Source organism: Lissotriton vulgaris, chromosome 7 (assembly GCF_964263255.1).
Source record: "Lissotriton vulgaris chromosome 7, aLisVul1.2, whole genome shotgun sequence".
Taxonomy (NCBI): Eukaryota; Metazoa; Chordata; class Amphibia; order Caudata; family Salamandridae; genus Lissotriton; species Lissotriton vulgaris.
In genome coordinates this window covers 1,732,260,588-1,732,285,751 of record NC_141695.1, presented here as the reverse complement: position 1 = coordinate 1,732,285,751, position 25,164 = coordinate 1,732,260,588, and the positions used below count along the sequence as shown (strand labels likewise).

Below are 25,164 nucleotides of genomic sequence, written 5' to 3'. Positions count from 1 at the left end.
GGGGCGACCTCACCTGGTACAGGCTCGAGCGGTCGGATGTACTCATGTTGCGGGTTGGGTGTATAAGAGCCGGACATTTTGGATGAATCCCCACTGAACCCAAGTCTGGGTAATAGCCGGAAGAGAAACGACCACTCCAGCGTATCAAACACCTTTGTGGTGTCCAGAAGTTCCATGTCCAGCAACTAGTTGATTAAGTGGTGCATGATCGAAAATAAAATGTGTACAAGTTATGTGAGGTCCCACGCCCAGGTATAAAGCTGGATTGGTCCGGGCGAGCGATTAGGGACATAAGTGGCGGCAAACGGTTGGCCAGGAGCTTTGCGTAGATGATTGCATCTATGTTTATCAAAGAGGTGGGCCCATATGAATCACATATGAATCACATTGCTCGAGGGGCTTATCCGGCTTGAGTATCGTGACAATAAGGGCCTAGTGCAGAGATGGAGGGAGCCTTCCTATCGTCAATGACTCATGATACATTTCAATGAGATGTGGGATTAATACCTCCACATATTTCTTATAAAATGCGGGCGTAAGCCAGTCCGACCTGGGAGCATTGCCAGCCGGCAGGGCAGCTATAACCCTGGCGAACTCTTCCGTGATAATCAGATCATCCAGGTCCTCCCCATGGCTTGTGCCCAGCCCCAGAAATTCTATTGCGTCAAAGGAGTCTTGCAGCACCAATGGGCTATCAGTCGCCCCTTCCGTGTACAGTTTGGCGTAGAAGGAGGACATAACCGTAGGAAGCTCAGACGGGGCAGTGATTAACTTGTTGTTACTGTCTTTGAGTTCGGCCACATATGCTGAAGCGTGCGGTTTGTGTAACAGTCCTGCCAGAATACTGCCCGGTCTGTCCCCCTCCCCATATCGTCACGCCGCTGCTTCTTCCCTGAGGTATTTCACCTCCCTCCCCACCGCTGCATTGTTTTATTTTATTTATTTAGTTATAGAGCACTAACAATCATCCCTAAGGATATCACGGTGCTAGGTAGCAAGAATTCCTTGTGCAGACACCAGCGGGGGTGGTGGATCTTACAGATATTAAGGTCTAGGAAACAAATGGGTTTTGAGCTTTTTCCTAAAAAACAGGTAATCTGCTGTAAGACTTAGGTCTTGAGGTATTCGTTCCACTTTTTTGCTGCCATATATGAGAATGAGCGTCCACCTGCCCTCACTTTCCTTATGCGTTTTATCCTGGCTTGCGCTTTAAAGTAACTGTAAGCACCATGTAGGAGCATAGAATTTGATTTTATTCTGTAAAATTCTAGTTCCACTGCAGTGTAGTGCCTTATGTTCGTGGCTGAGCAGCTTGAACACTGCCCTCTGTCGCATGGGTAGCCAATGGAGTTGTTTCATGCACATAGATGCTAAGCTCAGTCTGCTTTTATTGCATACCAATTTTGCTGCAGCGTTTTGTAGTACTTGTAGGCGTGTAAAGAGGTAGTCTGCCTTGCCTACGAACAAGGCATTGCCATAATCTAGCTTGCTAATGAGCAGGGCCTGTGTAACTGTTTGTCTACACTCCAATGGGTTCCAGGGAAGAGACTCCTTAGCATTTTTGGGCCCGCACAAGGTCCTTCATGGAAAGGGCATTATCAATGAGTATGTCTAAGATTTTAGATCATTGCTTGGGTGCTGGAGCGTCTCCCAGGATTTGTGGCCACCAAGTGGAATCCCAAATCAGGTTAGCTCCACCAAAGAGCAGGATTTCCGATTTCCCTGCGTTTAATTTCAGGCAGTGTTCTGACATCCATTTTGCCATCTCTGCGAGCCAGTTTTTCAGTTTTGCTTTGGTGTCATCATGCTTTTCCTCAAGCGCTACCATCAACTATGTATCTATCATCCACAAAGGAGCAAATGCTGAGACCCCATTTTTTACTGATTTTCGCTAGAGATGACACATATGTGTTGAAAAGTGTGGAGCTCAGGGATGCTCCTTGTGGCAGGCCACAGCCAATGACCCTGGGTTTAGAAAAGAGCTGGTCTAGTTGCACTGTTTGGTTTCTGGTACTCAGAAAGGAACTGAACCACTGTAGGTCTTTGACGTGGATTCCTTTTTCATGCAGGATTTCCAGCAATCGGTTGTGCGAGACTGTGTTGAACGCTGCCGACAGGTCCAATGATATCAGGGCTACCGCCCCCCCCTTGGACGGTCCGGGATCTGATGTTATCTAAGATCGCCAACAGTGTTGCTTCTGTGCTGATAGTGTCTCTGAAGCCAGTTTGTGTGGGGTCCAATAAATCATTGATCTTTAGATAGTTTGATAGTTGTCTGTTCACCAATCTCTCCAAAACTTTGGAGAGGTATGGGAGCTGAGAAATTGGCCAATAGTTTTTGGGTTTGTGCACATCAGTTCCTGCTTTCTTCAAAAGGGGAGTCACTATCGCCTGCTTCCAGACCACAGGGAAGGTGGCAGAATTAAGAGAGTGGGTAAGTAGCTGAGTGGCAAAAGGACATAGCACTGCTGTAATCCGAGCGAAAATAAAGTGAGGACAGGGGTCTAGAGGAGAGCCAGATTTCACTTCCCCCATTGCTTTTAGAACCTCATCCTCTGTTAGGGGATAAAAGTTACCCATGCTGGATGTAGCACATCGGTGAGGAGTCCGGTGCTCCCAGTGAATTGAGTTTGCCGTAGTGTATGGGTTATAGGTAGATTGTATTGATTTTGTCAGAGAAAAAACTGCTGATTTCTTTGCAGGCTTGTACTCGGATATCTTGTCTCTGATTTCTTCCAACGTAGTATTGCTTGGGTTTGTGGCCTGCTCGAGTTCCTATTTGCTGATCTCGGCCTCCATTCTACCCAGTGTGCCCCTTACACCCTCAGGACACCCGCCTGTCTCCCAAAGTAGGCAATAATGCAGCGCGTATTTCTTTCCTGAATGTGCCATAATGCAGGGCATGCAGGGGTAGCCGCCAGGAGAATGCTCATGGGATGATTTGTAGTATGGTCGGCAGCAGACGTACTGGGGGGTGGTCCAATAGTGCCTGCGGTATGTGTTCCATCGTCCAGCTGATCACGTCTCTAGTCATAGCCAAAAATCAATGCGAGACCAAGAGCTATGGTATGTGGAGTAGCAAGTGCCATTTTTCTGTTCCCCATGTGTGTGATGCCGTTGGTTTACTAACAAATTGCCCTCTGCTATTGTTCTCGAGGTGCCGCTGCCTGTGGGTGATGCTGTTGTGCCTCCGAATGGTCTAATTGACAATCTGGTGCAATATTACAATCTCCCCCCCACGCCACCGTTCCCGGCCTAGGCTAGCAATTAACCTCTAGACCTTCGGTTGGAAGCCAGGGTCATCCTGGTTTGGTCCATACACTGCTGCCAGAGTAATGGGCTGCTGAATAAGCTTCCCTGCAACAATTACATATCTGTCCTCCTTATCATTGAGCGTGTGTGTGGTGGACCATGGAATCCCCTTCCTCAACAAGATCGCCACCCACCTCCCGTAGTTGGAGTAGATGGAGGAATAGATCTCGCCACACCAACGGGCACGGAGCCTAGCCCCATGGTCTCTGTCAAGTGGGTTTCCTACAGGAAGCACACATCCTCCCCTTGTCTAACAAGGTAGGCGTGCACTAATCTGGATTTCCGGTATTCATGAAGACCACGGACGTTCCATGTCATACAGGTGATTTTAGCCATGCTGACTGGTCTACATTATGAGCATGTGGCGATGAGAGGGAGCCTCTGTATGCAGAGAGAAGGGTGGGTGCACACATGTGTGCACTTTCCACACACTGTGCGATGCCATTTTCAAGCCCATTTGTGGCCCAAGTAACCTGCGTTTGTTGCCCTGACTTGTAGGCAATTCCCACCCACCCTCACCATGCTCAAACAATGTGCCATGAAGCAAATACCCCAAACTCATCAACTTCCACAGCCCCCTCCCACACCAACCACCCAATTAGGTTGTGACATTACCCTCCCTTCTCCCCTACCCAACGTGGATGTCCCTTTAAGGTGCTTAGGGATTAATCCAGTAGGGGTGCGACCTCTCCAGCAGTCTCCCCTGTTGACAAAGACAATTTAGCCGGGTTGAGCAGGGCGTACTGTATGTCGTGTTTTTGGAATATACGTAAGGCTGGTAGAAAATCGCGGCATGCTGCCTGCACTGCCAGTTTAAAATCCGGGAAAAAAGATAGAGCATTCCCCTGGTGTCTCACTTCTCCCATCTCCTGTGCAGAGCTCAGGATCGCGTCCCGGTCACGGTAGTTAAGCAGTTTGGCCACTATTGAGCGAATCGTAGCCCTAGGCGGTCATCTGGGCCCCAGGAACCTGTGTGGTTGCTCCACGATGAATACAGGGGAGAGTACAGTGCCAAAAAGTTCACGCAGCAGTGCCTCCACATAGTCCTGCATTCACAAGATTGTGGTTGATTCCGGTATTCTTGTTATGCAAGGTTGTTCCTCCTTGACCTCGATTTCAAATCCTCCTTTTTGGCTTTGATCAGTTCTAATACCATTTTTAACATTAATTGGTTTCCGTCTGCCAGGGCATCGTCATTGTCCGATACTCTTGCCTACAGCTGCGTGATTCTGGCATCATGGGTATCTACTCTGGCCTACACTTGATCAGGTTGTTACCTGGTCCAGCTTGGATTCGGTTGTACTCAGACTGGCTTTTACATCCAAAATAAGCAATCGAAGATCGTACTTCCTACGAGGAGCACTCTCCGTTTGTGTTGTATGTTTATCCGCTTCCAGGGGAAGTTCCCCCTGTCTAATGTGCTGCTTGCTTTCAAACGTGAGTTTGGGCTGCTTGGCATCCTCTTTGCCCATGTCGCCTAGAGACTCCAGTGGGTCGTTCCGGGAGGGCCCGTACTGCGCTTCAGTTGGATCTTTTCTTCCGGTGCCCAAACAGCTCAGTAGTCATGCAGAAGCACAGCAGGACCCAGGAAGGAGGCGCCACACCCCCCACTCCATGCAGGCGGGGGGCCGCCCAGCACCCTCCGGTCCTGGCCTCATCATTGGCCCAGAAATCTGCACCTCCGCAGCTACAGCGTCACCCCCCAAACAGCGCCCCACCCGACCAGTTCACCTGGGGGGTCCAGCATACGTTTCCACTTCCCATTTGGCACCACCAGTTAGGAGTCGGCAGCAGTCCAGTCTCTCCAGCCCAGCACCTGCCTCAGCCCTTCATCCAGATGGGTATAGATGGTATGTAGTTTGCAACCTTCCACTGGCACGATCGCCGATACTCCTCATGCACCGACTAGGCCCTGCAGATGCCTGAGCTATGGAAGCCCGGTGGCCTCCTCAAGGAATACGGGGCCTATGCGGCCCGGAATGCAACCTCCCTCAGGCTGCACCGTTTTCTATGTCACTCAGGGTGTTCCCTGCCAGGGTGAGACTCCGAGGGGTCAGCGTTCTGAATACCAACATTGCTGGCACCTCTCACAATGCTTGGGGACTGCTGGCAGCCCTCAGTCCACAGGATTCCGTCAGATTTTTGGCTTGACCGGCAGACCCGACTCAAGGTGCTGCCATCTTGCAGCCGGCTAAGCCACGCCCCCATAACGGAGACAAAGTTGGCACAGAACAGTGGTGCGAGAAGTGGTGCTGTAATGGATTCAGGTCTTGAGCCTGCTTTTGGTGGAAATGTGAACAGGGGAGAGGTGGAGGAAATGTTGTTGGTACCAATATTAGCACTTTGAAGAAGGTTACCCCATGCCATATCTGCAATAAAGTCAGACACTGGAAGAAAGAATGGCGATTTAATGCTGACATTTCGCAATTTGATGCTCAGGTACAGAATTGTCATGACACAATAGGGGGTGATGCAGGTAGTAACACCTCTACCAAAGGCCCTTATGCAAAACATACAGAATCAGAGATACATGAGGCTGAATGTACCTCAAGACTTCATGGTCCAAATGCAGATTGGAGGGTCAGATTTTTAGACCAGTCCCAGAGTTAGGTAAAATCCGTTCATGATTAATGATCAAACTTTCCAGGTCCCAATGATGTTCAGGAGTCCCAACCGACTTGGTGAGTCACAACGATGGTGCCTGAGACGGAGAGGGTGATTGCGTGCTTGGCCCAATTCTAGAAGTGGACCAGAGAAGGCCATATATAGATGGAGAGGTAAATAGCCAGCCCATATCATTCCTAATTGACTGTTCAACTGTTATAATGATTGAGGCCCCAAACTTGGCCCTCTTTGGAAAAGTGGTACCGAACCCTGCTGTGATCTTTTTCCTGATTTTCCTAGATGCTGGTGGTTTGCGGTCTTTGGTCCTGCCAGGCTTTTTTTCCATTCCTCCACATGAGGACAGGCAATACCTTCTCATGTTCAGATTCCAAGATAACACTCTTGCGTGGTGTAAAGTTCCTTAAGGGTATAAAGAAATCCCCTCATTCTTTAATCAGATACTGAATAAAAATCTAGACACGCCAAAGTTGCTTGTTGCCATTGAGGCAATACATCAGTGATCTATTCAGGCATCTATGACCCACGAGGCGTGCTGACAGACACAATTTTTCTACATATTCTTCTTGCTGAGAATGGGCACATTCCCCAATAAATTGCAGTTCTGCCAAAGCGAATTTGGATTAGCTAGGACACAAAATTAAAAACCAAGCATTATGGTCCAATTTCAAAGTGTATGATGAACAATCGGTCGCAAAAATCCTTTCCTCTTTAAGCCCCAACAACCACTTCAACGACCCTCTCCGGTCAAACTGCCTTGCCGCTGCCTCTCAGGATATCATCCCCCCTTGGACGACAATAATCAACTCCTCCCTCCTACAGGGATTGATTACTGACTCTCTCAAAGCCGGCCAGGTTGTCCCCATCTTAAAAGAACCTACACTAGATCCGGCTACTCCTGACAACTATAGACCTATCTCAAACATCCCTCTCCTAGCTAAAGGTCTACAAAAAGGTGTACAACAACAGCTGAGCCAACACATCACCAACTTCCACCTTCTAGACAACTTGCAATCTGGTTTCAGACCTGGGCACAGCAAGGAAACCACACTCCTCCACATTGTGGATGATGCCCTTCAAGCCCTTGACCAAGGCAAAACCTGCCTCTTGATCCTCCTTGACCTATCCTCCGCTTTTGACACGGTCAACCACGAAATTCTCCTGTATCGCCTCAAACTTAGGATGGGCCTGGATGGCACAGTTCTGGCGTTGTTTATGTCCTTCCTCCAGAACCGCTCATAGAGAGTCCTGATCAACGGCAACCTATCCGCTTCCTCTCCGATCACAGTTGGTGTCCCTCAAGGCTCAACCCTGTTTCCTACCCTCTTCAATCTCTACCTCAAACGGCTCTCAGAGGTGCAGCTTACTGCCAATATCTCCTACCACATGTATGCCGACGACACACAGCTCTACCTCAAAATCTCTTCCCCAGACGACATTCGCTCCCTTAACGAGGCCCTAAAGCTGACAGTTCACTGGCTCACATCAAACCAGCTTAAACTCAATGCCAAAAAAACGGAGTTCCTCTTAATCTTACCACCTAACGCCAATACAGATATTAAAGTTTGGATCAAGGCTATCACAGCGCTAAACTGCTCTCCTACCATTGTGGACTCTGCTAAATCCCTAGGGATTACCTTAGACGTCAACCTGAACATGCGGGGCCAACAGGATGGCCAAAACTGCCAGATTTCATTTGAACTACCTAAGAAACCTGAAACCTTTCCTCGACCCACCAAATCTAAAATCGGCAATTCAGGCTCTAGTCATCTCCAGGCTAGAATAGGGTTGCTCCACCCTTGCTGGCCTACCTAAGACCTCTCTGGCACCCTTGAAAGCTTGCCTCAACGTTGTTGCCAGACTTTTAACTGGCTCTAAGAAGTTCGACCATATCTCACCCCACCTAAAAGCTCTGAACTGGCTTCCGCTTGAGGCCAGAATCCAATTTAAGCTGGCTTGCATCACCCACAAGGCTCTCTACTCCAAGTCCCCTGCTTTTCTCGCACAGAAACTTGTTTTCATCTGGCGGAGCCAGAAACTCCAGGTCCGCCAGAGCCCTTTTGCTCTAACCTGCATGATTCAAGAAAAAAAGAACGTGCAATCGGGCTTTTTCCAGGACTGCACCAAAAATATGGAACTCACTCCTACCCATCAGAAGAATACCGTCTCTAGCTCACTTCAAAAAGGAGACCTAATAGGCAAATTCCTCTCCTAATGCTCACGTTACATTCTCCTTCGTAACATGACTTTACCTATCGATACAGCATTATCCCTGGCCCCCTCTCCTTTTGTTACCCACCCTGCTCTTCCGAACAATCTTCCAGGGTGCTGAGACTGCTGTTCTAGCTTATTTTATCATTTTGTTCCTATCCCAATAGGTAGAAGGAATATTATGATTGTTTGTCTGGCCATGTACTGTATCTTTCTATGTGTTCCCTATCCCTTCTACTCCACCCCCCCTTTTTGTCCTGTTATACCACCCGATACTACTGTAAAGCGTTCTGATACCCTCACGGTTCTGGTTCGCTCTCTATAAAACACTAAATAAATAAATAAATTGAGGAGCGTGTTGCATGAGCACATTTCCACAACCTTAAAAAATAAGTGCCTTTCGACACAGAGAGAGGTAGGAATGTTTTTTGGAATGGGGGCTACTGTCACCAGTGGATACCCAACTTTTCCCATCTTGGCAAAGCTCCTACCGATACTCACACACAATATCAATGACCCGGTAGCATATGACAAAGAATGCTTCTTAGCCTTACTAGAGCCCAGCAATTTACTTTGCAGTGCACCCGCTCTAGGAATGACAGAATGCAACAAGGAGTTCACCTTGTATTGTCACAAACATAATGGACGCAAACTGACTGTGTTGGCACAGACTCAGAGGGAGGTAAAGCGGCTGGTGGCACACTTTTCAGCTACACTTGATCCAATGGTCACCCTGCTTCCCAGCTGCCTGAATGCCATTGTTACTGCTAGGTTGTGCACACAGCAGAGTGAAGGCATTGTGATGGGTCATTTCTTCATTGTTCACGCACTCAGTTGAGATCCTCATGATCTGGCCTCAATACATGATAAGAAGCTGCCTCATTAGGTATGGACAGGGTATTTTAGCTGCTAATAATGTCTCATCAAAGAGCTACCTCAGTTAAACAAATTGCCCATTCCTGAAAAGGACACTGAAACGTATGAGTCTGACAATGTTTGTATGTAATAGAGTTATCCACTATGCCAAAACCAGATTATTTTGGACACACCACATGAAAAATCTGAACACATATTTTTTGTTGATGGCTCTTATTTGCGAGACAGATGTGGTATTTTAACAGCAGCATCTGCAGTCTGTACTACAAATCGCACTGTTAAAGCATCTTACTTGTGCTGGTAACTTCTGCAAAAGTAGCCGAGGGAATCGCTCTGGCAAGAGTATGCTCTGCATCTGATCGGCTGTGAGTTATCATTTATACCAACAGCCAAAGTGTGCTGCCCATAAGAGTGAAGGCGATTTTGCACCACCGTAAATATATATGCAGACAAGATTGTCAGGTATTGCGCTCTTGATTTCAGCATGTTTCACTTGGATGAACCATGCAGAGATGGAAGTGAGACTATACTAAATATGCTTTTAAACACTGTGCACACTTTTAGTGAGCTGCAAGAGCTGCAGCATGAGGTGCCCGAGATTGAAAAGAAGATGGGAAAGAGCAAGTTGTGTGAAAGAGTCCAGCGATAGCTGGGTTTCTACCAATGGGAAAACAGTTCTGCCCAATTAAATGTTGCCGGGAACGGTTCGACATTTACATGGCCCGACCCATGTCAATCGAGGTATCAATGGTGCGGATCTTTAAATCCTATTGCCATTGGCACAACCCACACTTTCGTGTCATGGCTGAGAATGTATGTCAAAGATGTATTCTGTGTCAGAAAATAAACACAGGAAGGAAAACCATTGCAACCATGAGTCTCATAGAAAATCACATGGCCCATTCATTTGTCTTCAAATAAAATTTTGGGAAATGACCTGCTGCAGCCAGCTGCGGTACATCCTGGTTGTTGTTTGTTTTCAAGATGGGTGGAGGCGTACCCAGCTAGGTGATGCCACAGTCTGAGCATGGCCAAGCTGCTCTCAAATGAGTTGACCACGAGGTTTGGCATGCCTGTTTATCTTGATTCAGATCAAGGCAGACAGTTTAAAAGCAAAGTGACCTAACTGTTGTGCAAATTATAGGCTGGAAGCACCAGAAATGGTAGAGGGGGTGAATGAGGTGATTAAAGCCAAGATAGCAAAAGTATGCGCCTTCCCAACTCTCAAATGGCCAGATGCACTCCTTCAAGTACTTAGGAGCATCTGGAGCACCCCCTGCAAAAGAACAGGACTCTCCCCCACAGAATATGAATTGGGACAGCTATGAGAATCCCTTCTGTTCCTGCAACTGTTCTTATGAATATTGCAGATTACATAATTCTCGACTATTGCAAAGGACTCGCTGATGTGGTGCATTCTTTCTTTTATCAGGTTGAATTGGTGGCTCCAGCTGTGAGGGCTGACACTTGTCATGAACAAAACCAGTAAAATTCAGCAGTTATAGTTACCTAAGCTAACTATACCTTACGACCCGCAATGCACTACTTATGACCTCACATATTACATCACTCCTGACATGGTCAGTGACATCACTGAATACATCACCACTCAACCAGATTGCAAGCGCACCTCCTGGTGCACTGCTGGTTGGGGGATGTACTCCCCTTGACTGCTGAAGGTTGTTGGGGACCAAGAACCCCTATTCTTGCCACAAGTAAGTCCCCCACAGCTGGATTGCTAAGACCTCGACGAGGCCCCAGAGCCATTAGTTTGCCTCTTTCTGCAAGTGACAACCTTTATTCTGCCTCTTTCTGCTTGTTTATGATCTATATATTGCCTCTTTCTGCTTGTTTCAGTCCTTTATATTGCCTCTTTCGCTAATTTCGGGCCTTTATTTTGCCTCTTTGTTCTCAACCCTGACCACTAATTTGCCTCTTTCTGGTTGTTGCTGACCTTTGTTTGCCGCTATCTGCTCGTTTCTGACCTTTATTCTACCTCTTTCTGCTCGTTTCTCACCTTTATCTTTCCTCTTGCTGCTCACTGTGGACCTTTATTCTGCCTCTTACTGCTTGTTGCTGACCCTTATTCTACCTCTTTCTGCTCGTTTCTCACCTTTATCTTTCCTCTTGCTGCTCACTGTGGACCTTTATTCTGCCTCTTACTGCTTGTTGCTGACCCTTATTCTACCTCTTTCTGCTCGTTTCTCACCTTTATCTTTCCTCTTGCTGCTCACTGTGGACCTTTATTCTGCCTCTTACTGCTTGTTGCTGACCTTTATTCTACCTCTTTCTGCTAGTTTCTCACCTTTATCTTGCCTGTTTCTGCTCATTGCTGACCTTTATTCTGCCTCTTACTGCTTGTTGCTGACCTTTATTCTGCCTCTTTCTGCTAGTTTCTCACCTCCATCTTGCCTTTTTCTGCTCGTTTCTCACCTTTATTCTGCATTTTTCTCCTCATTTCTCACCCTTATTTGGCCTCACAGCTACCTGTGGGCGCCAGTATTGCTCTTGCACATGGGAGCTGCTGGAAATGCAACTCTTTTCATATGTTTCCCTGCTCACAAATTTTCATGCGGGGAAACAGATGAAAGCTCAATTTATACAAGCAGGAGATGTTTGACAGCTCCTGCTTGCAGAAAGTGAAGTTATTTTTGCTTTTGCTTGGTGGGAGCTGATGAGCTCCCACCAAGCAACAGGAAACAGCTGCCTCCTAAGGGTGGGCACCTCGGGAGGGAGCAGGCGCCGGCCCTTGGCAGTGGCGGCCTCCAGTGCCATCCTCGGATTCATGAGGGGGCTGTAAGGCCCCCCCTTCATTTTAGTGCTTAGGCCCAGGGAGGTAGTGGCCCCTGGGGCTGCCGGTGGCACCCTTAATTTGAATGAATTGTCCAGGGGAGGTGGCAGTCTCAGGTGCTGAAGGGGGGAGGGGGGCCCATGGGCCTCGTACATGAATTTATGATTAGCCCCGGGGAGGTCACATTAATAGTAAATCGTTTGCCATGGGACTGTGGGGTGCCGTGCAGGGCCCCCCGCATAAGTTTAGTGTGAAATGCCCTAGGAAGGTGGCAGACCCCAGGACTGTGGGGGTCACAGGGTCCCCCGCATTTATTTATAGAGATTTGACCTGGGAAGGTGGCGAACCAAAAGGTGTGGGAGTGCCACGCAGACACCCCTGCACACATTAAAAGCAGTTCCCCGGGGAGGGGGCTGTCCCTAGGGCTTTCATGAGCCCTAGAAGGGGGGGCCTCATGCGCCCCTTCCTTTATATAATTCCTTATGCCCCTGGGACATTACAGAAGCACAGGTCTCTGTTATTTTTTGGCGGGAGCTGTGTAACCAGCGCAGCTCCCACCGAAATTTTCAAACAAATGCTTTTTTGCTTTGAGGCATTCCTGTGGGAGATCCTCCCCCCCCTCCCCCCCCCCACACGAGGCCAAGGGGGTCAGGGTATTCTTACTCTGCTCTTCTCTTTTTTACAAATGTCAGCTGAAGCTGTCTCCCTGGATGGCTGCCAACACTGCCTGGTTGAAGTGTTGGCAGCCAATCACATTTCAGCATGGGGACAGTGGGATCGTTGGAGGATCTGGGTCCTTATATATCCTTAATTGTTTTTTTATTTCACAAAAACTAATATACATATTTACACCAATTAATAAAAGGGTGCTTTCTGGACCAAGAGCTACCTTTCTGCCAAATTATCTTGTAATTTCATCTATCGGTTCGGACGGGCAACAAGAATCACGGCGCACTTTTTTTGGATAATTTCGTGAAGATTTGTCAAACAGCGCTAAAGATATAGGCAAATATAAAAATGCTTTTCCTATGAAAACATGGTCTTAATTATGACTACCTACTGGTGGGCACCAGTAAGTAATACATATTCCCTGCAGTGTGAACTGTGATCTCAACCATTGCCAGGCATTTGCACTTTACAGCGGTTGTATGACCGTAAAAAACTGCAAGCTATCACAGACTGTCCTTGTGACCTGAGCATTTAAGGTTGGGTATTTCTGGGATCTGGAAGACTGGATCTTCAACTGCCTCCCTGCAAATGCTCTTGCTAAATACACAGGTCTGTGGTGCTCCTAATCAAATCATTAAAGGGCCGCCAGTGATAACATCTCCGAGCAGGCTGCCTTTTGTTCATGTAGATAGGTCCGGAGAGGGAAGCCCAATCCCCAAACCGGCTTTTACGATGCTGTGTAGCCATTAGGTAGCCACACCCCTGGGGTGGGATGCCAGGCTGCATACAGTCGATGGAAGGTTCAGACATCTTGAGAGTGGCAAGAATATTGCACTCTGGGATTGCCAACTGCCACACTTTACCAGAACTTTGTCATCAAAGAAGAAGGAACCTACTAGCCTGTTGGCTAGTGGCCATATTGTCCACTTGGTGCACTTTCCTGGGATAAAATGGGCACCCCTGACACCCAGAACCTCAATACACATTGGATTTGGAGACTGAAGAAGGACCGCCCTGCAGCTCTTGAAACTGCACGAAGAGAGGCTGCATCGCTGGAAGGACTGCAGCTGCTGCACTTTGGGTGAGTGAAGTTTGGACGTGCCTGTAGCTCCTGGCTTGGGGAAAAGTTGATCCCCAAACCCAAGATTAAAGTAGTGTTCCCTGAGACAGCACCAGGGACATCAAAGCTGAGAATGCCCAAACCGGCACAAAAGTAGCCACATTTGAGTAATCACTGCTGACTGCCACAGGGCGCACCTAGAGATTGGTCCGAGATAGCCAAAAGTTGCAGCCGAATCTGTTGGGCCCGGGGATGCTAGCCCAGTCTTGATTTGTCACCCACGAGGGACACTAGCTTCTTTCAAGGAAATTCGCTGTGACCACTGTGTCTCTAGATCAGTAGCCCAGCCGCACCTGGCCTTCTACTGTCACAAAGAGGAAATCATTGGACCCCGTGTGCAGTGGTCATAGTTGCCCCATCTCAGCTATTTACAGAGAAACTGCTCGCAACTCACCCTCATTGATCGAACAGCTCCAGGACCATTGTTGAGCATCTTTTCATCCTGCATCCCCAGCATCAGGACCACTCCATTGTTGTCTATGGCGGTCATCTTCTAAAGGCTGGATCTGAACTAGAAAAGTCTCTGGTGACCAAATAACTGTCTCAAGTAACTCTACTGTAATCATGGACTTCTCTCCTGTCAGATTTGTTCCCCCAAGTTGGGCCAGAGTTACCAAACTAACTGTTTGAAACTTTTCTAAGCTTTTGCAAAGTTTTTGTTGACCAGTGCATGTTTGCGGTTAAATAAAAAAATATTTAATATTTTAAAAATCAATATTTAAGGGTGACTTTCTTGTTTCGTTGTTTGGTGCTGTTAAATGCTTTACACTAAGTTCCTTTGTCTAAGCCTTCCTGCTCGAAGCCACAGCTACCCGGGGGTAAGCTTAAGGTTTACAAATGAGCCTGACTGGCCTCAAAGCCATATCATAGAATACTCCCAAATCCGTACAGGGTCTGTTTGCCATTCAAGAGTTATCACAATTTAATGGAACTGCTTTAGAAAAAAACAAATCAACTGACGTAATCTATAAAATAAAAATCAGTCTGAACACATCAGTTTGAGCACAGAGCTCTGTTTCTTTGACCACCCATTATACCATGAAGAATTAAAGGTTATGGTAAGCTAGTGAGGGGGTCAAGGATAGGTTTTCAATAAGATGTAGGGCAATGTTTGCAGTTAGAGGAGAGGCTAGGGTGAAGCTAGGGTGGTTATGGCAACGGAGGAGCAAAAGGAGGGGATGTGGTTACAGGAGGAGTTAGGGTTGAAGGTAAGTACCGGTAGCATTTGGGATCCAGTTGAGGGATGAGTCCAGAAATATGGTGAAGGGGGAGAGGGTTAGTCAAGTTAGGGTTGAAGGTAAGTACGGGTAGCATTTGGGATCCAGTTGGGGGATGAGTCCAGAATTATGGTGAAGGGGTAGAGGGTTAGTCAAGAGAATATTTAGCATTAGCTATGGTTATGGTGAGTCTTAGGTGAGAGTGAAGGATTCTAAGACTAACACATAGCGGTACTGGTCTCCATTGTGGTCACTCACGATGTAGAAGAAGTTGATGCTCCTGGCGTTGGGCGGGGCCTCTGCCCTGATCAGCTTGTAATTCACCTGGATGTTGAGCAGCACGTTGCAAGGTTGGACTGACTGCAGCGGCTGGAACTGCAGGAAGCTCTGGACCTTAGACTGCAAAGGCTGGATGACGCGCACGTCATTACTGAAGTAAACGTTGTTTTTGCTATAATCCAATGCGGGATCCACAAGATTTGTTTTGCCCTAGTGAAGGAAACCAACAAGGACAGGGATTAAAGTCTGGGGATCATGGGAAGGAAAGAGGAAGAATGAATGGGATAGATTGCATGGGAGGGAGGGAGGGAGGGAGGAAGGGAGGGAGGGAGGGAGGGAGGAAGGGAGGGAGGGAGGGAGGGAGGGAGGGAGGGAAGGGAGGGACGGAATGGGAGGGAGGGAAGGGAGGGACGGAATTGGAGGGAGGAAGGAAGTAAGGAAGGAAGGGAGAGAGGGAGGGAGGGAGGGAGGAAGGGAATGGGAGGAAGAAAGGAAGGAAGGAAGGAAGGAAGGAAGGAAGGAAGGAAGGAAGGAAGGAAGGAAGGAAGGAAGGAAGGAAGGAAGGAAGGAAGGAAGGAAGGAAGGAAGGAAGGAAGGAAGGCAGGACTGAAAATAATACTTAAGATACCATTTTTTAAACAGAATATGGACACAGAAAAAGCACAGGTCATCAATGCAAAAACAAGAGTACATTTTTCAACTTAAAGTGTATATGAAAGTGTATATGAATGTTATTTTCTGAATAGACCTGTTTCTGCGATTGTGCCTTAGGCGCTGAACAAAAAACTCTATCCTAAATGTGGCACCTTCCCACAGAAGCATCCCGCCCGCTCAACATGAGACGCTAAACCTTTTCTTTGTCTTCCAAAATGGCAGTAAGTAGCTCACCTGATTCCAATATATTTTTCATCGCATTTTGGGCTCCTCTTCTGCACATCACACTGAGCTCCTCTTCTGCACATCGCCCTCTGCTCCTCTTCTGCACATCGCCCTGTGCTCCTCTTCTGCGCATCGCCCTGAGCTCCTCTTCTGCACATCGCCCTCTGCTCCTCTTCTGCACATCGCCCTGTGCTCCTCTTCTGCGCATCGCCCTGAGCTCCTCTTCTGCACATCGCCCTGTGCTCCTCTTCTGCACATCGCCCTGTGCTCCTCTTCTGCACATCACCCTGAGCTCCTCTTCTGCACATCTCCCTGAGCTCCTCTTCTGCACATCGCCCTGAGCTCCTCTTCTGCACATCACTCTGAGCTCCTCTTCTGCACATTGCCCTGTGCTTCTCTTCTGCACATCGCCCTGTGCTCCTCTTCTGCGCATCGCCCTGAGCTCCTCTTCTGCACATCGCCCTGTGATCCTCTTCTGCACATCACACTAAGCTCCTCTTCTGCACATCGCCCTCTGCTCCTCTTCTGCACATCGCCCTCTGCTCCTCTTCTGCACATCGCCCTGTGCTCCTCTTCTGCGCATCGCCCTGAGCTCCTCTTCTGCACATCGCCCTCTGCTCCTCTTCTGCACATCGCCCTGTGCTCCTCTTCTGCGCATCGCCCTGAGCTCCTCTTCTGCACATCGCCCTGTGCTCCTCTTCTGCACATCGCCCTGTGCTCCTCTTCTGCACATCGCCCTGAGCTCCTCTTCTGCACATCTCCCTGAGCTCCTCTTCTGCACATCGCCCTGTGCTTCTCTTCTGCACATCGCCCTGTGCTCCTCTTCTGCGCATCGCCCTGAGCTCCTCTTCTGCACATCGCCCTGTGCTCCTCTTCTGCACATCACACTGAGCTCCTCTTCTGCACATCGCCCTCTGCTACTCTTCTGCACATTGCCCTCTGCTCCTCTTCTGCACATCGCCCTGTGCTCCTCTTCTGCACATCGCCCTGCGCTCCTCTTCTGCACATCGCCCTCTGCTCCTCTTCTACACATCGCCCTGTGCTCCTCTTCTGCACATCGCCCTGTGCTCCTCTTCTGCACATCGCCCTGAGCTCCTCTTCTACACATCGCCCTGTGCTCCTCTTCTGCACATCGCCCTGCGCTCCTCTTCTGCACATCGCCCTGTGCTCCTCTTCAGCACATCGCCCTGTGCTCCTCTTCTGCACATCGCCCTGTGCTCCTCTTCTGCACATCGCCCTGTGCTCCTCTTCTGCACATCGCCCTGCGCTCCTCTTCTGCACATCGCCCTGTGCTCCTCTTCTACACATCGCCCTGTGCTCCTCTTCTGCACATCGCCCTGTGCTCCTCTTCTGCACATCACTCTGAGCTCCTCTTCTGCACATCGCCCTGCACTCCTTTTACGCACCTCACTCTGTGCTCCTCTTCTGCAGATCGCCCTGTGCTCCTCTTCTGCACATCGCCCTGTACTCCTTTTCCGCACCTCACTCTGTGCTCCTCTTCTGCACATCGCCCTGTACTCCTCTTCTTCACATCGCCCTGAGATCCTCTTCTGCACCTTACCCTGAGCTCCTCTTCTGCACCTCACCCTGAGCTCCTCTTCTGCACCTCACCCTGAGCTCCTCTTCTGCACCTCACCCTGAGCTCCTCTTCTGCACCTCACCCTGAGCTCCTCTTCTGCACCTCACCCTGAGCTCCTCTTCTGCACCTCACCCTGAGCTTCACATAAGCAATAATTAATTGCATTCTGCTTTTTCTGTGTGCTGCAGAATGCTTCACACACAGAAAAAGCAAAAATTAGGAGAAATAAAAGCATTTCTCCTTGTTTTGCCAATCTAATGCATGGCATTTGTTTTTGACGCTGTCTCAGATGTACACATCCTTAAAAATCTGGGACAGTGTCAAAAGCAATGTATGTTGCAGTGGAATGCCCACAGCAACATCCAGTGCACGCCCCTTTCGCGCTAAGTGATGCATGCAAAGGGGCCTAACTTACAAGGCGGCGTTAAGGCTCAGAAATTGGCTTAACGGTCCCTTGTAAATATGGAGTAGGGTATATCGCCACCAGAGCCTCTCTAAAAATGACGTTCAGGTGTCGATATCCACTTGTAAATATCACCCCGGTCTCTTAGAAGAGTGCAAAGGCCCCTGCCATAAAAGCCACTGGCAACTCAATAGTTGTTTTCATATCACTTTGTTCCTCCGAATAGAATTTTAAATCAACTTTGTCTGATGTGCTATGGATCTTAATGTGTTTGTTATCTCGATTATTGAATTGTATGTGTACCTCATTGTTTTTCCCATCTAATCTTGTCCATGTCATTCATTTCTTTTGCAATAAGTTCAATAAACCTTACTTAACTAGAGAGAAAGCAAGAAAAGGTGGGGGGAGTGAGTGTGAGAGACAGTGGGAGGAGTGAGATGGGGGCGAGAACAGCACTAAGAGAAAGGAAGTGGGAGATAATAGAGAGATGCTTCTTACCCACAATTCCACTGGGCTGTCATTCCAGAGGGAGGTCTCAAGCGTGAAGGATACCCTGCCCAAGTTGTCTGTTGTGTACTGTTTGTTGAGACTGGTTTCACCATACTTAATTTCCAAGTAGATCGTGGAGTGCACTGTTGGTTCGCCAGTGGGGCCTTCCATCTTCATCTGCGACCATGCAAGGCAGGGGGGAAGAAAAGTCATGGAGACAATGAGTGTCAAAGTAGGGAGAGAGAACTGAACCATGGCTGCATGTGAGAGCCTTCCTCCTGAAGGAATACAACGTCATAAGAAGGGCTGTGGGAAGTAAGCGAACTCGCAACTTCACAGTTTTACTTTTTAAACTTTGTAAGCTTCCCCACAAATCTCACTTGCATACTGCTCCGAGTATTTAGAGGAGTGTTATATGTGGTGCAGTCTTCGGAGGCTCTTTACAAAACCTAGTTGACCAGAAAAACCAAAGCGAGTATGGATCTCGCGAGCAGTTAGAGAGTTGGCTTCTGGCCCTAGAGGAGGCCCTGGGCCCAAACCCAGGCTCCCCCAAGCTCCGTCAATAAGAACACCTGAGAGAGGAATACTGCGCCCTGGACAAGAAGGAGCTAAGATACAGATGCTCGCCACGCTCCATAGATTATACGAGACCAGGGATAAAGACGGGAAACTTCTAGCATGGCAAAGTAGGAAGGAGGCAGAGGCCCGGTGGATGCATCAGGTCGTGGGGCCGAAACGGGACAACTACAACACAGAACATGCCATTGATGAGGCCTTTGCTCGTTATTATGAAGATATCTGTAGAGCATGGCAGCTTCACGACATTACGCATTTCATCCAATTCTTAGCATTGATTGCTGTCCCAATACTGGACGGTGGTGTGCGCGAAATGCCCGACACTGACATTACTTTGGAGCAAGTGCAAGCCGCTACGGCTGAGCTCCATCACAATAAGACCCCAAGACCCAATGGACTACCTGCTAGGAAATCACATTCACATCCTAGGCATGCTCCGAGAGGCAGGAAAGCCGGACACTCTTCCTCTGGACCGCGGACTGGCATTCTTAGTGGTGATCCATAAAGAGAGTTAACCCAGAGATAAATGTGACTCATACCGTCCCATCTCCCTCTTTAATATCGAAGTGAAGATGCTGGCCACCAGTGTCGATTTTACCATATGGGCGGTGGGGCGTTGCCCCACTAATAATTAGGGGCAATTTTAGCACGCACAGATTAGTTTATTAAAAATAATTTAACTGTGCTCCATCGCGCTGTGGCGCGCGCCACGTCATTAAATGAAAACCAGATCACGTGACACAGCCAGCATTGACTCACACTGACGGTCGCACGGTCTCACCTCTGCACATGTGGTGTTTGACCGGCTGCCTTTCTTCAACTACTGAAGCCTGTGGGATTTGAAAAGCAAGCACCGCTGAGTACGGTATTTGCCTCATGCCACAGACCCCAGTGGTTGAAAAAGGAGCAAAGTTTTTTTCGTGCTCACACCAATCCTGACGCTGCTCTCTTTAGAGAGCAGCTCTCCTCTGAAGAGAGCAGCGTCAGGATTGGCTAGTGCTGAGTTCTTGTGCTTGCCTGCCTTAAGTTGCCAGCAGCAGTCTAGTGTTGCACCGCAGGGGTGGGAGCGTCCAACGTGGCAATGCCCAATCACTGCAATGGCTTAGTGATAAGCCATTCAGTGATTGGACATTCTTCAGTTGCTGGGCAAATCGGGCTGGCCCACCAGTCATCACATCATCCGACCCCATCTCTCTGCACACGAGAGCACGTGGACTCGAGGACGGGGACGGAGGTTACAGATACTGCGAGTCTGATTAGTAGTATACTGACCACAGACCACTACAGTACACACTGTGACGACGCATCAGGTAGGTGCGTGTCTGACTGTCACCTGCCCGTTGTGACTTGTGTCAAACTATGGGAAAGCAAGCACGTCTCGCCTTTCAATGGCATTATGATTACCCTATGGTGTGGGCTCGCAGATGCCTCCCGCCAGGGCTGTTCCACATCAGCAAAAAGAAAAGAAAAAAAGAAAAAAAAGGCCTTTCTGACAATCTAAAACAAGTAAAAACAGAAATCTGCTGGAGGACGCACACGTGTGCTTATTTATAACACAATATCATCAGGACGTGCCTCACATATTTTTCTTTATTTAACCTTTTAATTTATTGTTCCATAATGACAGATGGCAATCTTCAAGCGGTAAATTAAAGTATAAACTATGTGAGGAATCATATTAAAGAGACCGGAATAGTTCAATGGCAAATGGCACCTGCCTGGCCTCCTGAATGCAATAGGATGGGTGGGCCGGGAAGAACAGCAATGCCGGAGCGAAGGGAAGCACAGAGCGCAGACGAGGGAGAGAACAAGAAAACACATGCACTCTCACCGCGTGCTGGGCGGAAAAGAAACGAGCATTAGCAAAGCCAATCTGTCTCGCCACAGTCCTGGAAGCTTTGCTGAGGCATTTTTCGCCTGTCGTGTTTCACATTGGCAACAATAGTCATTCGCTGATGTTCAAGTTTAATGATGTGTATGTGTGTATTTGACAAGGTGTATGCGTCATCATTTATCACATGGTTCACTGGGGTGTCGGGCTGTGACGGGGGCTCTGGGTATCGTTTGCTCAATTGCTCTGTTAATATCAGCCTTGAAAGGACTGACATTTGACCTTGAGATGGAGGGAGCTGGCTGACCGTCTTGGCGCTATCAGTCGTGGCTTGGATCCACATCTTGAGGAAAGGGGCCAGAGACTGCTGATTTCAGCGCAGCGCATACCAGAGCCCAACATGGATGCCTCTGCGCGTTCCGTCAAGTGCTTTAGCTATATGGTGCAAATTGCACCATATAGCTAAAGCACTTTTACCGTGCAAATTAATTAGACTGTAAGCGGAACTGTTGCTGCCCGACTCTAGTGCCGTAGTGTAAATTCTACACTTTAATTGACGCTCTTCGTTGTTCGAGATGTGCCGGTACCAATAGGTACAAGTGCCCATTGGTGAAAATGAGGCATTTGTGAGTTCCACTCCTTGCCAAGGCGGCCACATTTGCTAGAAAAAAATACCAGACATTTATTTATTTTAAGTCTTGCTCTTCCCATGCTGAATGACGACACAGTTCTATCGTATTCCTCCATAACTTCCACACTGATAGCTTGTGAGGGAGAAGTGTGTCTTTGTGCACGTGTGTGCTATGACAGTTAACAGAACAAAATGTATCTGCGCTGTGGAAAATTGTCTGAAGGCTGAGCCTAAACCTTTGTACGTTGACTCACCTGTTTGTTAATTGAAAAAATAATCTGTTTATTTGTTTGTTATTAAAACACATCTGTGAGGTACTCAGCAATGCATTGTGTTTCAAAGTCTGTTATGAAGCTCTGTGGTTATGCTGAATAAGCAGCTACCTATATTATATGACACCACTTTATTAATGTAATAACTGCACTTTCACAATTGACCTCCTGCTTTCTCAAATTTGCTTAAAAATGCACCATTTGTCCACTCTTTTTTAAAAAAAATTCTCGGCGGAGAAATCCTCCCGAAACCTCCTTAGGGGGTTCGGGCTCGCTCACTATGCTCGCTCACTACGGTGCAGTATGATTATCATTTTACGCCTCACCACTTTCAAATGTCACCAGCCGCCACTGATGGCCACTATACTTTCCTCCAGGCTGCTGCATGTGATTACCCCCTTGATTCATAGAGACCAGTCTGGATTTATGCCAGGGAGATCAACTCGGTATAACCTATGGAGAGCACACAACTGAATGAATGAGGCCAGGACCTGGTCGGAGACTCATGTCCTTCTAGCATTAGAAATCGAGAAGGCGTCTGGAGCAAACTCTGGTGCGCTTTGGATTCACTCCCAAGTTTCGTAAATGGGTAGGTCTCCTGTATCACGACCCAGTGGTGGCTGTCAGGGTGAGTGGGATGCTGTCTTCAGAGTTCCCCATTGGAAGAAGTACATGCCAGGGAAGCCCCTTCTCCCCCCCTCCTGTTTGCCCTTTCCATAAAATCTTTGGCCTGCATGGTGCAAGCCCTCCTGGAGATTCGCAGCTTTGACCTTATAAAACTGGAGGTGGTCGAGGAAAAAAATCTCGCTCTATGTGGATGATATCCTTCACTATCTCACAAAGCCATTCCAGGCCTTCTCATCGCTCTTCCAACTCTTTGAGAAGTCTGGCAGTTACTCCGGCTATAAGATTAACTTGAGCAAGTCGGTGCTCTATCTCCCAAGAGGTGAGATGGCCAGAATACTACTCCCCCATCAACTACAGTGTGCGGTGGCTGGCTCCCAATACCTGGGTATTTTTATAACATTGAAAAAGGTACTCTGTTTCACAAGTACTCCGGGACGGGTTGCCAGGGCCTGCCGAGGAAGTAGAGGAGCCTCCTTAGCACATTAATGGGTCGCACAGCCTTATTTAAAATAATATTACTCCTGAAATTGTTATATCTGCTACAAAACTCATTTTATAGGGTCCCCCAGAGGTATATGCTGGATGATAGAGTGACTTGCACACTTTCCTATGGGCAGGAAACACCCTGGAATAGCCCTAAAAAGGCTTCAGCGTAACCCCTACAACCGGGGATTTGCCCTCCCTGATTTAGAGGCCTATTACTAGGCAGCTCATCTAATTTATATTACTAACTGGATCTTTGAGCCACAAGACCACTCTACGTTCAGGTTGGAACAAACACAATGGGAATAAAACTATGCCTCCGCTACCTTTATGGAGGCAGGGAGCACAAGGCCTCCTCCCTGCCACGCAAACGGGTCTAGCGGCCTGAGGAAGGGGAATAAAGTGTTTTGGTCGGCACAGCAGATTTACTCATGAATGACCTTTATGGGAGAAACACTGGCTCCCTGAGCCACAGAAACTAAAGGGATTTGGGACCTGGGATCTAATCGGGACCTCCTAGGTAGGGGACCTGTTGAGTAATGGGGTCATAAAATCATTCTCCGAGCTGCAGCATGAATACGAGTTACACGATAATAAATTCTGGAAGTATGTGCAGCTCCGGGATGCCTGGCGGACCAAAGGGCTGCCAGGAGATGACACCCCAGAGTTTGCCCCATTAGATGGTCGACTCTTCACCGAAGAGCTCGGTAGAGGTGCAGTCTCCCTGACATAAATCACTGGGGTGGATACTCCGCTAAGGGGCACTCCTCTGTGAGCAGGTCAAAAAGGGGAAAATAAAATGATAATCAGGCATTGTTATTATTGTGGTTTTTTTTGCTATAGCTCAACTGGTTTCTGGTGGGTGGGGCCAGGCTGTCACCAGGGCCGGACTGGGAACAAAAACCGGCCCTGACAAAGTGCTCAATCGGCCCCCTCCCCCCCCCCCCCCCCCCCCCGGGGCTTGGAGTTGCAGCCGAGATCTTTGCCGGGCCGGTTTGCAGCCGATTTTGCAGCTTTGCTGCAAAAACGGCCCTGTAACAAAAACGGCCCCCAGGGTCCCAAAACCGGCCCCCACCCATGTGGCGCACCGGGGGATTGCCCGGTACCCGCTACGGCCAGTCCGGCCCAGGCTGTCACAGAGGAGCAGGGGGAGTAGTGGTGAGCTCTCTCTTAAGCATGCATGACGTTGTGGCAAGCTGTCTGGAGCCGGCCAAACAGTCATGCGCACTTTGCATGTTCTCCACCAGCCTGTATTGTACAGCCTGGGTTGGTTTGGAGAGCACGCACAGACTCCCAGTCCCTCTCTGAGCACCGAACCACATGGCTCAATACCAAAACCAAAACGCTTGAACTCAAATTCATTATGCTCTGGATACCCAATGGCGTCCGTCTTCCTAGATCCAAATGCTTATTTTGTAACCTAGGACTGGATGTTGCAAAAAAGGGGTATGGCTTGGCACTGGGATGCCAGGGAATGCCCCAACCCTGCAGGAATGCAAAAGATGCATGGACATGTATATGGAGGTGGTAAAGGTTCCCTGTGTCAGTAGGGGCTGCCACTGCAAATATCTGTGGTGCTTGGCTTATCTACTATTTCTTAGATTGTCTGGACAATGATGGGGAGAGATGGTGAGCAGCCTGACTGTGAACGAGTGTGCTGAGTCTTGAGTAGAGATGTGGTAATTACGCGTGTATTTGTGATGGTGAATTGGCTGATGGTGGTCTGGGCGTGGTGGAGTGGGAGGTTGGGGCTGCATTTACTGCAGAAATTAAATCAACGTTTACTATGTACATTTGATGTATAAAACGTGATCCATACTCCAGGATTGCTTGACTAGAACAGGCACTCACAAAAAAAAACTAAACATAAATGACATTTTTGCTACAGCATTGAGAAGTTTCAATCTGGAAACGATGTGCTTTGCACTTTGTTGGTATTTCATGTTGTGGGCTCTGTAAACCACATGCACTCTTTTTGAATTCATTCTTTTTAGAGGGTTGGCATTAATGCCTTCCCTGTATGTACATTCTATAAAGAGGAACCCAATGCATCACTTGCAAGTTAGAATGTGCAGCAGAAACAAGACATTCTTCTAGTTGAACTGTATTCTGTTATACTTGGTAATATTTCATTACATTAATTCTGCATATTAAACAAAGAAATATGCTTTTTCTGCCTTTTTTAGAAACCATGTTATTTTGCATGAAGTGTTACTGAAAGTCATTGACTTCATATAGTAGTAAAGGGTTGAACAGAGCAGAACTTTAATGACACTATTTCATCACACTGAGTGAGA

The 25,164-nt window shown here is 48.2% G+C and overlaps 1 protein-coding gene across 1 annotated transcript in view; it reads right to left on the bottom strand.

Moving 5' to 3' along the window:
- LOC147706487 (alpha-2-macroglobulin-like protein 1) overlaps positions 1–25,164 on the bottom strand; it is a 287,367-nt gene that overhangs the window by 185,982 nt on the left and 76,221 nt on the right. The window contains exons 11-12 of the mRNA XM_086929620.1: positions 18,457–18,624; positions 15,077–15,307 (exon numbers count right to left, since the gene is read on the bottom strand). Of these exons, the coding sequence (XP_086785746.1) occupies positions 15,077–15,307; positions 18,457–18,624 (399 nt within the window). The remainder of the gene's footprint in view (positions 1–15,076; positions 15,308–18,456; positions 18,625–25,164) is intronic.